The sequence below is a fragment of the Pseudonaja textilis genome, chromosome 12 (assembly GCF_049901715.1).
Source record: "Pseudonaja textilis isolate UNSWEBS1 chromosome 12, rPseTex1.2, whole genome shotgun sequence".
Classification (NCBI taxonomy): domain Eukaryota; kingdom Metazoa; phylum Chordata; class Lepidosauria; order Squamata; family Elapidae; genus Pseudonaja; species Pseudonaja textilis.
In genome coordinates, this window is record NC_142001.1 from 12,020,241 (window position 1) to 12,033,921 (window position 13,681).

Genomic DNA, 13,681 nt, shown 5'->3' on the forward strand with positions numbered 1-13,681 from the left:
TTGTAAAAAGCAGCAGTTAATCCTCTGTAGAAAATCAACTGTATGTTATGACTAAGCTGCCATTATTCTTTTGTCAGAACCCATGAGCCAATAAATGCATAGATAACCTCAAGAACTATCCAACATCTTTAGATGATCCAAAATGGGAGCTTCTTTAGGACCAAGGTTCTTGATTCCTTTCCAGCGTTAGGTCTAAAGTTTGAGATTCTCTTGGTCAGGACTCTTCAAACTTGACCGCTTTAAGACTTGTGGACTTCAACTCCCAGAATTCCTCCTCCAGTCATGTTAGCTCAGTAATTCTGGGAGTTGAAGTCCACAAGTCTTAAACTGGCCAAGTTTGAAGACCCTTACTCTTGGCACTGCCATCACCGCCCTTTACAGCTTAGTGATAATGTACAATTATGAAGAAATAAACAGCTTCATAAGTTGGAGATACACCCAGCGGTCAGTGGCCCTGAACTTCTTACTGCTATGGGGTGGGAAAAAAAATCAGGAAACCTGATTTCTGCTCCCATTTACCTTGGAATAATATTGGTTCTGGACAGAAGACTGGGTGAAACATAAGAGAAGAACCTTACCACGAGATAATGTCCCCAGAGTGGCATTTTTTAAAATCTACATCAGTCCTTCAGCTAAGCTAGTGAGATGATACAGACTGGTTCCCCAGGCTGGGCGGGAGCAGCATCAGACTGACTGTCAAAGTGAAAAAGAGGAAAGATTTTGTTCTTCAGGCCCAGACACATCTGATAGATCTCCAGGCGCACTTCCTTCTGCCAATATCCATAGATGAGGGGGTTTGCTAGAGAGTTGCACACGCCCAACACCCAGAGGTAGTGTTCCAGCAGGCGATGGAGGTAGCAGCGTTGGCAGGCAATCTGGACAATGCTCACCACAAAGAAAGGGGACCAGGAGAAGGCAAAACAACCCACCAGGATGGCCACAGTCCGCAATGCTTTGGTATCACTGGAAGGCTGAGAGGTTGGGCAGGCATCTGGCAGGCCCACGGGTGCCAGTTCTCGGATGTGCTGGATGTGCAGCGAAGCAATCTGGAGCAATCGGCAGTGGAAATAGAGGAAGACAAAGAAAACGGGGAAGAAGCTGACGCAGAAGACCACCAGGGTGTACGTCGGCTGAAACACGGCGAAGAAGGTGCACAGACCTTGGTAGTTCTTCTCTTGGAAGCTGTGGACCATCACAGGGAGGAAGCTGATCAGACAAGCCAGCAGCCAAGGACCCCCAATGCAAATCACGACCACCGGGCCACACATGATTCTGAAGTAGCGGAAAGGATGCGTAATAGCCAGGTACCGGTCAAAGGTGACCAAAATCACCGTGAAGATGGAGGCAGCAGAGGGGCAGGTGATGGAAGCCATCTTCAAGACACAGTACTGCTGAGGGGTCTGGTATTCAGGACCAGAGAGTTCTTCGTTCACCAGGCCCGTGATGGTGAAGCCCACGAAGTAGTCAGAGATAGCCAGGCTTAAAACAAAGCACAGCCCAGGGCAATGGTTCTTCCAGACCAGCCGCACCAGCGCAATAACCGCCACACAATTGACTAGCATAATCAGTGAAGCCAGCAAAGCAAGGATGACGCCAAAGGCAACGCTTCCCATACTGATGATGCCTTTTCCGGAGCAAGGTAGGCGTAGAGTCCCTTAAAAGTCAGTCTAAACGCAGACCCTTCTTGGAGCGTCTTTCAAGGGGCTTCTCCAGATTGAGAAGCCAGCTAATAAAAGCTCAGAACTCCTCGGGAGGTGAAAAGCTGGGTGCATCCTTAGCCATCCTAGCCTGCTGCCTTCTGCAGCCTTTTCGCCGATCACATTGGATATTGCTGTTGCTTTGCCTAGTCCCACCCCTGGTTTCCAGACAACGAGAAAAGAAGCCGCTTCCTGAATTTGGCTCTTCAAAAATATTTGAAAAATGGTCTTTGGCCTCTAAAGATGACCTCACAGCATGTGCGTGTGTGTGTGTGTGTGTGTGTGTGTGTGTGTGTGTATGTGTAGATATCTGAAGTCATAAATGATTTCATTATGTTCCTAACTCTTTATAATGAATTCTGTGGAATTAGCACAACGGACAAACTTCTTCTAAAAGAACATACTACCGTATGTGGTGGACACATATAGAAGCTAAAAGATATGGTTGGAAAAGATGACAAAACAACATATAGATTTAAAACCTGAGATTTTTTATTGGGGATTTTACCTGAAAACTACAGTAAAGAAAAAAAAAACACATTTAATTCTACATATATTAGCAGCTAGAATTGTATTTGCACAAAACTGGAAAAATTAAAAGATTCCGATAGAGGAAGACATGACTATGAAAATATTGGAATGTGCAGAAATGAGTAGATTAACAATGGCAATTAAAGAACAAGAAGAAGCAGAATATTATGATATGGGACTTATTTTATAAATGGTTGGAAAATAAAGTTAAGAAGTTAAATAATATTCTTATAATAAGATAGATAAGGTTGAGTAAGTTATAACATGAATGTAATTTTAGTAACAAATGTATACAAAATATAAACATTTGAACAAGATATGTACCCAGCTGACACACTGTATACCTGAAAGATGGATTTGTTTTAAAATAAAAAATAAAATAAAATAAATAAAATAAAATAATAAAATAAGATAAAATACACCGCAATAAAGGCACCTCCATATAAGAACCCCTCTCTCCTCCTCCTCCTCCTCCTCCCCCCCTCCCTCCTCCTCCCCCCTGCTCCTCCCTCCTGCTATTCTATTCTATTCTATTCTATTCTATTCTATTCTATTCTATTCTATTCCTTATTCCATTCTCTCTTCTCTTCCTCTTTCTCTTTCTCTTCCTCTTCCTCTTCTAATGTATCATTTCTCCCTCTCTTAGAAAAAAAACTTCTCTTAAACTACATTACCCAGAATTCCCGAGACAAAGCGTCTTACGGTGGCCTCTCGACTTGGCCAATCAGCGAACGCAGAGCAGAACCTTCCGTGACGCTTCGAACCTTGGAAGTCGCCCTCTCGACCCCGCCCCTAGAGACCGGCTCACCAATGGGAGCGGGCGGAGGCTGCTTGGAGGCGGGGCCGAGGGAAGCGGGCGAGGCCTAGCCGGCGGGGCGGGAGCCGCAGAGGAGGCGAGGGCGAAGACCCCGATGTCTCGGGGGAGCTGCGGACGGAAGCCGATCGTCGGAAGCGTGGGAAGGCGAGGTGAGGCGGAAGGCAAGGCCAGACCCGCCTTCCTCAGACGCCCCAGTGGCTCGAAGCAGCCGCCCGACCTTCCAAGGCGTCCCCCGGGAGGGACTACAATTCCCATGGTCCCCAGCCCCTCCCGGCAGATCTGGAGGAAGAGCGTGCGGGCCTTGCCGGCAGGGAATGAAGGGCCTTCCCCTTCCCGGCGCTTCCGGGAGATGCCAGCTGTCCCCAGTTGCATCCCTCTGCTGGCTGGGAAGCATGGGCTTTAGAGTCCTGGCGCATCCTGAAAGGCGTGTCCGCCTGGGCTTTCTACATTGCAGCCTTACCTGCTTCACCGGGGCCGCATAGTTAACTTCCAGTGCAATGGGAGGGATGCTGCAGTTTTGGCACTTAAAAAAAAAAGCCAAAAAAAGAAAAAGAATAATAAGATGAAGAGATCCGAATTCAGATCCTGGGAAAGTCCTTGGCTGACTTGAAACAAGATTTATATTCTCGGTTAGAGCAGCTAGCCTGTTTCCTAAAATGCTGGGAAGGTTTTAATTCAGATGTTCAGAGCGGATTTGGCATTTCTGTCCACCTAGGGAAGCCGTCCCAAAGACCTGGGATGCTTAAGAGAAAGTTGTAATTCAGCATCCCAGCAGAGATTTAGGGCGTTCACAGATTAACAGAGTCCAGCCTCTTGAAAGCTTCCAGTGATGAAGCTCCCTCAACTTCTAAAGGCAAGTCACTCCATTGAATATAGAATAACAGAGTTGGAAAGGACCTTGGAGGTCATCTAGTCCAACCCACCAACCAAGCAGGAGACCCTACATTTCCGACAGAGGACAGTCCAGTCTCTTCCTGAAAGCCTTCAGGGATGAATCTCCCACAACTCCCAAAGGCAACTTCTGTTCCATGGGTTGATTGCTGGTTTTACTGTCAGAAAATGTCTCCTTATTTCCAGGTTGAATCTCTCCTTGGTCAGTTTCCATCCGTTATTCCTTGTCTGGCCTTCAGGTGCCTTGGAAAATAGCTTGATCCCCTCCTCTCTGTGGCAGCCCCTCAAATACTGGAAGACTGCTCTCCTGTCTCCCCTGGTCCTTCTCTTCCCTAGACTAGCCAGACCCAGTTCCTGCAACCGTTCATCGTATGTTGTTTGATGTCTATGGAGATTCTCACTCATCCAGGTCATGGTTGTCCCAAAGGTGCTTTTTCAAGAGGCAACTGGACTTTCTGTTTTTTTCTTTGAAGACATTTCACTTCTCATCCAAGAAGCTTCTTCAGTTTCTGGGATGAGAGAGCTAAAGAAACTTCTTGGATGAGAAGCAAAACGTCTTCAAAGGAAAACCAGAAAGTCTAGTTGCCTCTTGAAAAAGTACCTTTGGGACAGATGTGGTTTGATGATGATAAAGGTATTGTTGCAGGATGTAAGCTATTTTTATAAAGCTGCCTTTTTGCAATTGACTGATGGTGATTTTGTCAATAGCGATGTGTTCAAGTGATGTATCATCTTCATCTGTGAATATATTTTATCATCATCATCATCATCATCATTTGTGGATAGATCTGTGGCCAGTTTGTGAAGTTCCTGCCGGAGTATTTTATTAATCTTATACAAGGATTAGGGTGAAGATTATGTTGCTTAAGTCCTTTCTGTATATAGACATCCATTTCTCACTCTGGTGCCTTCAGAAGGATTTTATCTCATGTGGCAAACTACTGGTTGACTTGGTAGGATCCAGAACCCAATACACACAGAGAACATTAAATTGGGTGCTGCAATGGTAAAATTCCCAAATGGCTACGCAAGCATGCCTAAATTTTATTGAACTACTCCAAAAAAAGCACATACATGCTGTTGTTCTCATCCTGTGCTCAAAAGTACTTGCAATATATCTCAGTTTTTAAAGATTTCTGTTGATTCAGTTCTGAATTCAGTATCACAGTTGGCAACCCTAAACTTCAAGCTGTACAATATTGTACTGGGGTATCAAAACAGTATAAAATAATTTGGTATGCATCTGGTCCCAACTGAAAGGGTTTTTGCTATAAGAAAGGGTGCCAATTATGCCATTCGGGGCTAAGGGTCCAAAAGTTAGACTTTATGATACTTTGATGCTTATCATACTTAAGATATTTAGATTTTAAGAATGATGAAAGGGCCTTGTCAATCAATCTGGGAACAATATTGTCAAGCAGTGCAGACCTCATATAATGCCACCCAGCGCAAGATCTAGGAATTATTCTAGTGCTACATTCTGAGCAAGGGCGATTTCTAAAAACCCCTTCATATGGAGCATGTATGTTGTAGTAATTTTATGTAGATATAATCTGATCAGAATGTCTAGTTGGATATCTTGACCCCTTTTTTTAATGAAGTTTAACAATGCAGGATTAAACTCTTCTAAACAGTATATCGTGTGAATGCTGAAGCGTTGGCATTCTTGGCATGAGAATTGGATAGTTAACATCTGTTCCTATTTTAATCTGCGAAGAGTGCATGGCATCTCTCTGAAATCAGACTCCGAGGATGAGGAAGACTTTAACTTTAAATGTGCTGGCATTAATCTTTCAACTCATTATCAGTATTACGATATACAAACATTTATATGTAAGCCCAGAGTTACCCTATGGTGTTAAATTTTACAATAAATTAAGTCTGGACAGTTGAAGAGAGTTTCTTATCCTTCCTTCCTTCCTTCCTTCCTTCCTTCCTTCCTTCCTTCCTTCCTTCCTTCCTTCCTTCCTTCCTTCCTTCCTTTTCTCTCTCTTCCCTTTCTTCCTTTTCTCTCCCTTCCTCCCTCCCTCCCTATTGATACTGTTCAGCATAATGTAGTAAATGCCTCCTGTGCTTTTAATAAATAAGCCACCTCAAATCCCCATACATGATAGCTGCACAATGAGCAGGGTACACAGTTTTGTACTTTGCATTGTGGACGCTAGTAGAAAAGAGAAAATAAACAGCTGCGCAGTGGGTATGTTCTGTAGCACCCAAGTCCCATTTTCTAATTGATACTAAACCTTGTACATCCGTTGATCCGTGGAGTTTGATTCCTGGTGCCCATGTATTCCACTCCCAGGGGGAGTCCATCGGGGGTGCGTGTGTGTATGGGCAGAACCCCGGTTTCGAATGCTGAATTGCGAATTTAAATTCGGCCAATTGAATATTGAATTTCACCCTGAGAAGCCGTGGGGTCCTTCAGGCTGTCAAGCTGGGGCTTAGCTTGTCTGTTAAAAACGACTGCTTTGCCAGATCATGGAGCGAGATCGGGGCTGGCCAGCTGCCGTTCCATTTTTCAGCAATTGGAGGCCCGAAATCAAATCCTTTCCAGATTCACAGATAAGCATGCTGCTAATTGCTTCGCCACCTGCTCTCTCGACTCTCTTCTCCAGAGTAGACCAGGACTCGCTCTGCGAAGTATCACGGATTGTTAACTGACAAGGACAGGTGGAGAACTGGGGGCCGGTCAGCGCTTTTTTTTTTTTTTTTTTAAGTCTCCTCTTTAGCATCCTGGTGTTTCCAGTTGGCTGCAATCACTGTGGCTTTATTGACGTTAAGCTCTCCTCTTGTTATTCTTATTCCTGGCACTTGAATGGCTTTTTGGAATACCTGATTGGTCACTTGAAGTGTGGTTCTCCTGGGTGATGTTTGTGAGCAGTTGAACATATTGCAAAATATTTGCTGGGATTGAAGGTTTCGCTTGGGCCTCATGTTTGTGGTGCAGTTCACAGGTAAGGGTGTGAATTGTGGAAGAGGTGAGGTTAATCCAGAAGGCCTTTTTCTCTAAAAGGTTGCTTTTCAACAATATTTATCAAGGCTTGGCGATGTTAAAACCAGGTTAAAAAAAAAAAATCAGTATTCCGTACAAGGAGCCTGTCTGCCCTGGAGTGTAATGCTTAGTCTTTGATCCCTGATCCTTATTCTCAGATTACATGAATTTAAGTGGTATTTGCAAGAATGCCACTTAAAAGGTGAGATTATTAAATTAAATCTGCACTCGATTAAGTTGGTAATTACGCCATCCCGAAGGCAAAGCTCCCGTCTTTTTAACTTTCCAAATCAGTTCTGGATTTACAGAGAGGGTTTTATCTTCAAAAGAACCGTTCAATAAGAATGTTCTTAACTTCTTTTTTTTGTCATCGCCTTTTACATTTCCTGATTCTTTGTGCCTTGAGAAGTTTGTCAGCGAGGGATTTAAAAACTCTTTTTACCTGTTTCTCAGCACGGATTGATGTTAAAGGGGAAGATATTTCAAGATCGTGGTTTGAAGTGGGATATTCAAAGAAATGAGTGGTTATAATGAAATTTGGAGTTTGGTAACAAATGATAAATTAACAACATAAATTAAATTTTACAAAGGGACGATTAAAGCAAACAATTATAATGAAATATGGGGGGATTTTATAAAAACAGTTTTGGTGGAAAGCAAACCTACTCAAGAATATGCGTTGTTTTGAAGGGGGTAAGGGCACAATTGGAATATATTGTATATCTTTTAATTGTTACAGAAGAAGAAATATAACGGGAAAAATGGTCCCCGGGGGTGGAGTTGCACTGTAATATTTGTATTTTGTCTTTTTCTGTATTTACATGTATATGTACTATGTTTGTATTATTTGTATTTAAAATAAAAAATATTTTTAAAAAATGTGGCTTGAAGTGCAGGGAACTGAAGGAAGGAAGTAATATAGGGATTTTAAAATTTGAATTTTAAACTATTGAGAAATAAATACTATAAAGTGCTTGGCTTTCTTTAAATCAATCCTGTTGAAAACTAAGCTCTATATTTTATGCAATATAGGCCAGGGAAATGCTCCATGACAAGAGCTATATCTTCTGCAAGATATATCTCTAGAAGATATAAAGTTATTTTACAGGGATTCGTAATTTGGAGACTGATTCCATTCTCTACAAACTTGCTTTATAAATAAGATTGGATTTTTTTTCTCTGTGAAAATCTTTGCTGAATGTTTTGAGGGCAGGTGATAAACCCTGCAGATTTACAGATTCTGAAGTATGTAGTTAGATCTCCTAAGGGTATGGTGGTTGTTGTTTTTTAGTCAGCTTCTACAGATTCAATCTAAGTCATTGCTATATGTACTTCGATTAATTTAGAATGAGCATGATTTGCGATACTAGTTTTTGTGGCTGGTAAATCATGGCTTCCGGCTTAATTATGGGCTACATCTAGTTACCATTGTTTGTTCAACAAACTATATTTTAAACTAAAAAGCGGAAGGCTGTGTTAACTGCACCTTAGTCTGTAGATTATTCAGGTTCATTAAAAGATCTTCAGGCTGAAAAAATGTAGAAATCAGCAAAGTGATAATAGAAATCCAAAGAGTAGCATGAGCATAATTTTTGTTGTTGTTAAAAACCTTTTGAAAATGCTGGAAAGTCTTGTTCTGATTCACACAGTGTCTGGGGGAAAAAAAGGAATTTTGATAAATACTAAAAGAGTAAGGTTTTTCAAATTGTAATAAGTAACGATCTTAAAGTTCTACTTCAGAAGGTTCTGACTGGTAAAATATAAATCTCCCTAAATTTACTGGGTTTACGCCCACTTATCACAAGTACGTGATATCAGTCTTAGTTGTTGGCCAAGGGAGGAATATAAGAAAGCCATTTCGTAGCTGAAAATATTTTTAGAAGCACCAGTTATTCCGACTTGCCATCATCTATCACTGATGATATTTTTCCCCCAGGGAATGTCAAATTTAGCTGTCAAAAAATTACTGAATTAGAGGCAGATGCCCTGTTGCATTACAGTGCTGTGATTTAACGTATATTCTTGCCTGCTAATTTGTGCTAAGAATGCAATTCTTAGATGCCCGGAGAGCACAGCCACCAGCTGATCCAAGATAGGTTTCTTTTCCAGTTGTCTTTTACAGGGGGAAAAAAATAATGTAATTTAGGAGAAAGAATTCTATGTCGTTTACTGACCTGGTAAATATTGTGTGAATTTTTACTCGTTCTAAAACAGTTGCGTGACTAACAATTCAATTCAAACGTTGATCTCCGCATTTAGGTAAAAAGGTAGTTTCCCCAAGTATGAATTGTCTATAGCAAAATCAGGTGGCTTTTTAAGACCTTAAGACATATCTGAGGCAGAGGTGATATTCAGCCGGTTTGGACCGGTTCTACCGAACTGGTAGTAATGATTCTGCGCAGTTCGGCGAACCGGCAAATTGCACGTTCGGCACCACCAGCTGACCCTGCCCTATATATCTTGCCTTCGCCACGCGGCCCAGCTAATCTCCACGCCTTGCCCACTCTGCTCACCAAAGGTAAGCTGCCTGCTCAGCCTTCGCCTTGGCCCGGACGCACGCTTACATTTTCGGCGAACCGGTGGTGGAATTATTTGAAAGCCACCACTTATCTGAAGGGTCGGTTCAATGTGATGGGTCACAGCTCCAGTTGTAGGTGATGTTGATTAGAAGTTGGTCATTCATTGTAACCACCTGGGTTCTTCGCAAGAGGAAGGATATTTGCTTCCTCTGTTCTGATTCTAATACGGGAAGCAGAGGCTCGATTATATAAATATATTTATCATTCTGAAGTGGCTAAGTCCCTCCAACCATTCCAGGAATGGCTGAGGTTGGTTGCTTGCTTCTCTCTTGTGGGCCTTCAAGGGATTAGCATGGTGCGACCTGACACCATCCTTTAAAAATTCTGTCAGCGAGAGGCAAGTTTGGTCGAGATGGGATTTGACAGCAGCATTTTCCCCACACCACAGGAGTTCATTTCCGTAGATCCCCAGGAAGTGGTCAAGAATGCCCATTTATCCAGACACCTCCTCTGGCATTGGTAGGTCTCTGAGGTATGGGCTTCAGTCAAGGAAGCATTCCTGTAACTTTCAAAGCTTTGTTCATGGCCCTTATGTTGTGCATTGGATAAAATAGAGGTGTTGGAGATACCCCAAGGTTCACGTGCAATGAAATTTCCAAAGGGTGTCATTTCAGGTGACACAGGCAAGGCTGCAAGACAAAGGTGATTTTTTTTTTCTCCATTCATGAGCAAGTGCTTAAAACAGAGGTCTCCAAACTTGGCAACTTTAAGACTTGTGGACTTCAACTCCCAGAATTCCTCAGCCAGCACAGCTGGAAGTTGAAGTCCACAAGTCCTAACGTTGCCAAGTTTGGGGACTCCCCTGGTTTAAAACATCCAAGCCCTGGACAACAGGAACGAATCAAAGAGAATAACAGATTAATAAAATTGGAAGGAATCTTGTAGGTCATCTAGTCCAACCACCCGAATTAACTCTCATAAAGCAACTCATGCTAAAGGTACTGACTCTGAATTTTGGGGGGCACCAAGTGAAACCTTGATGCTCTCAGATTTTTAAGCTGCCCCTTTTTTAGGAGTCGGACATTTTCTGCTTCTCAAATTATGAAACCTGCTTTGATTGTATTGTTTTTATCTCAGCTGCCCTGGGTAGAATTCTCCAGATGCTTTTGCCTATTTTAATAGTTCTGTGTAGGCTACGTTGCTAAGCCCATTTTCCATCTCCCTCTTAGGGTTAAACCAGCTGCCCTCTGACCTTGGTAGCAGCCAACCCCTGCCACCAAACAGCAGGGCAGGATTTGCTGAAAATGGAGGGAAGGCAAACCCGAAGAGAATTAATCTGCTGCCAGGTAAGCTGATAAATTGGGCTGCCTGTTTGGGGAATATAGAAAATGAACTGAACTTGTTCCTTGGAGACATTTGATAGTGAAGTGGGGATATCATCTAAGGAACCCAACCAACACCCTTCTCAGAACTGGGGGCCGGAGGAAATTTTGGTATTTCTAGTTCATTCACTGCCTGAATTCTGATATTTCTATAGCTGGTCATCCATTAGCTAGAAGTCAATAAGGTAAAACTTTGCCCATGCTTGAGTCTGTATACCTGGGTTTATTTGGCTTAGCCAGTTTGATCAGCTGAGTAAAATTGAAGATTATGTAAACCTAACCCTCATTTGAAAAGAGCCCCAAAGTGCCACAGAGAGTGGGTACCAGACAGAGCACTGTGTGGGTGCCATGAAGTAGGAAAGGAGAAATAGAAGAAGTGGTATTGTCTAATAAATTATCCTAAGCCGATATCAAGTTGGCTTATATATAGCATGTGTGTATATATAGATGGATGATTGAGAGAGAGAGAGGGAGAGAGAGAGAGAGAGAGAGAGAATATAGATATAGATACAGAAGAGTTGATTGGAGAAGACAGTTCCTTGGTGGTGCAGAATGGATTTGTGCAGTTCTCCAAGGAGATGTGTTCTTACGGTTGGATGTGAGCAGGAGTCCAAAAATAATCAGAAGACCACTTGACCTTTCTTTCGTACTAGCCCTTTAGGCTGTTAAACATATGGACCAGAGATCTAGAGCAAGGGTCTTCAAACTTGGCAAGTTTAAGACTTGTGGATTTCAGCTCCCAGAATTCTTGAGTTAACATGACTGAAGGAGGAATTCTAAGAGTTGAAGTCCACAAGTCTTAAAGCGGTCAAGTTTGAAGACCCCTGATCTAGACAGCAAACTCTGACCTGATGCACCCCTGAGCAGTTTCAGGTCCCCAATTTTTTCCCCCTTCACTGTTAAACAAGATGAGAACTGTCCTAAGAATAAGGGGAAGAAACAGAAAAAATATTTTCCTGATGAAGGCAAGAATTCCGTACTGTTGTCTTACAGTTCGAAGTCACCCCAGCAATTTTCTCTCCTATTGCATCCCTTGATGGGTTTCAATTTCTGTCACTGCGGTATGGACCGAGATGATCTTAACTCTGTTCTTAATCTGGGTTTGTTTTTCAGATCAAGAATTTGGCAGCAAGAACCCTTCTTTAAGGGAATTTTGCCAGATGGCTTCTTGGGTGTAAATAACACATGTCCACCACTCTGGCCTGCATTTTAGGGGGTTGTGCAACTGCCAACCAGGGGATTATTAGCAGTTATGAGAGGTGCCCATAAAGTTCTATTTTGCAAACTTCTATTTTGAGCTTGAACTTTGACACCTCAAGTTCTGGTGTCTCGAAGACCACGTCCTTATTCGAGGCGGGGGGGTGGGGCGTATATTTTCCACGGCGTTAAAGGCCTTTGAATCTCTTGTTACATCCTGTTCTGTAATTGGAGTTATCTGTAAGAATGTTTTCTCTCTGGCTCCATCGCACATCCTTCCCCCAAAAGATATCAGTTTTTTTTTAAAAAAAATCTCCCTTCATGATGAGTAGGTTCACAAACACGTGGGATCCTTTTGCAAATTATGACTTTCTCTGCAGATAATATCCAAACTCTGAGTCTTGATTCTTCCTCGATGGACTTGAGTATGTCTGACCCAACAGCCTGGACCACAGCGATGAATAATTTAGGGATGGCTCCAATGGGAATGACAGCAGATCCCCCTTTACCTAGTAAGTAGAAATCCAAAAGAATACAAATTGGTCAAATATCATCATTTTTAGATAATTAATACACCCCCACCCAGGTGCCTGAGATTTCTGCCCTGAAAGGTTTAACCTTCCCTTCTTCATGAAAAATAAATACCTTTTATAATACCAGAAAAATATGACAAAAGGAACATATATTTAATACTACATCTTAATGTAGACATGGGCATTCTACTGGAAAAATATGATAGAGGGAAAATATACTTTACGTGTATTAACTGCAGCTAGAATGTGTTTTAACATGGGATTCGTTTTATCAATGGTTAGACAATAGAGGTAGAAATTAGAAGTTAGAAGATTATTAATAAGTGAATAATATTATTATTGCTATTATTATGTAAAAGTAAATTGACCCAGACAATACACTGTTTACTAAGCGCTTATGTATGTTAAAGAAAAATACATAAATAATTTAAAAATAAAAAAAACAAATACCTCTGTGCTGGCATGCTACAGCATTGCTGGTGAGACTCCCCATCTCCTATTAATAAAACAAGTATAAACTGAGTTATTTGGCCACGTACAAATTGTTCTCTGTTTTTTTTTCTTACTTCATTTCATGGCAACACGTGACTTGGCTCAGTGGCTCAAGTTATGACAGGGGCTATTTATATGCCTGGGCTGTTTTTTTGTGCTTGGTTTCTTGGCGGCAGAACTATCAACATGGTTGATGGCCCATATCGCAGGGATTCTTATCGTAACCCATGTTTGTAATACAGATTCTAATCGGAAGGTATTGAAAACGGTGATTTGGGCAGTGTTTTGATGTGCCAAAGGCTATTTTACTCCGCCCAGTTCGAGCCCAAGTTGGCTTTCCTCTCTTCTTTCAATTGGGCTGTGGTTCTTGGTGCCTGGAAATCATCTTTTCTAAGTGTTTCTTTTTGAAACAGCAAAAAAGAGCAACCCACCCAACAGTGGAAAAAGTAGATGGGAGAGTAACTAAGGAAGTGTACAAGAGGGTGTTAGGACAACTCGCCACAGCCAACTCGCTGCAGGACAAGAGTTACACTCATATCGAAGAAACATTGGAATAGAATCATTCAATAAAGGATGCCAAAAGAGGGACGAAGTAGAACGTGAATGACAAAAAGTAAAATATTTTAAAAA

At 42.0% G+C, this 13,681-nt stretch overlaps 2 protein-coding genes across 4 annotated transcripts in view; one reads left to right on the forward strand and one right to left on the reverse strand.

The window, feature by feature from the left end:
• Window positions 1–620: 620 nt before the first annotated feature.
• On the reverse strand, window positions 621–1,613 carry GPR119 (G protein-coupled receptor 119). The gene is given in 1 exon segment (XM_026703170.1): window positions 621–1,613. A coding segment is annotated over 1 exon segment (993 nt).
• A 1,454-nt stretch (window positions 1,614–3,067) lies between these two features.
• ENOX2 (ecto-NOX disulfide-thiol exchanger 2) overlaps window positions 3,068–13,681 on the forward strand; it is a 32,552-nt gene continuing 21,938 nt past the window's right edge. For 2 of the 3 annotated variants that reach the window (XM_026702966.2, XM_087941033.1), the window contains exons 1-3: window positions 3,068–3,194; window positions 10,677–10,793; window positions 12,407–12,538. In XM_026702966.2, coding sequence (XP_026558751.1) covers window positions 3,140–3,194; window positions 10,677–10,793; window positions 12,407–12,538 — 304 coding nt within the window. In that variant the 5' untranslated portion in view covers window positions 3,068–3,139. Of the gene's footprint in view, window positions 3,195–6,678; window positions 6,891–10,676; window positions 10,794–12,406; window positions 12,539–13,681 lie in introns of those variants that run through there. The other variant, XM_026702967.2, reaches the window with a different exon arrangement.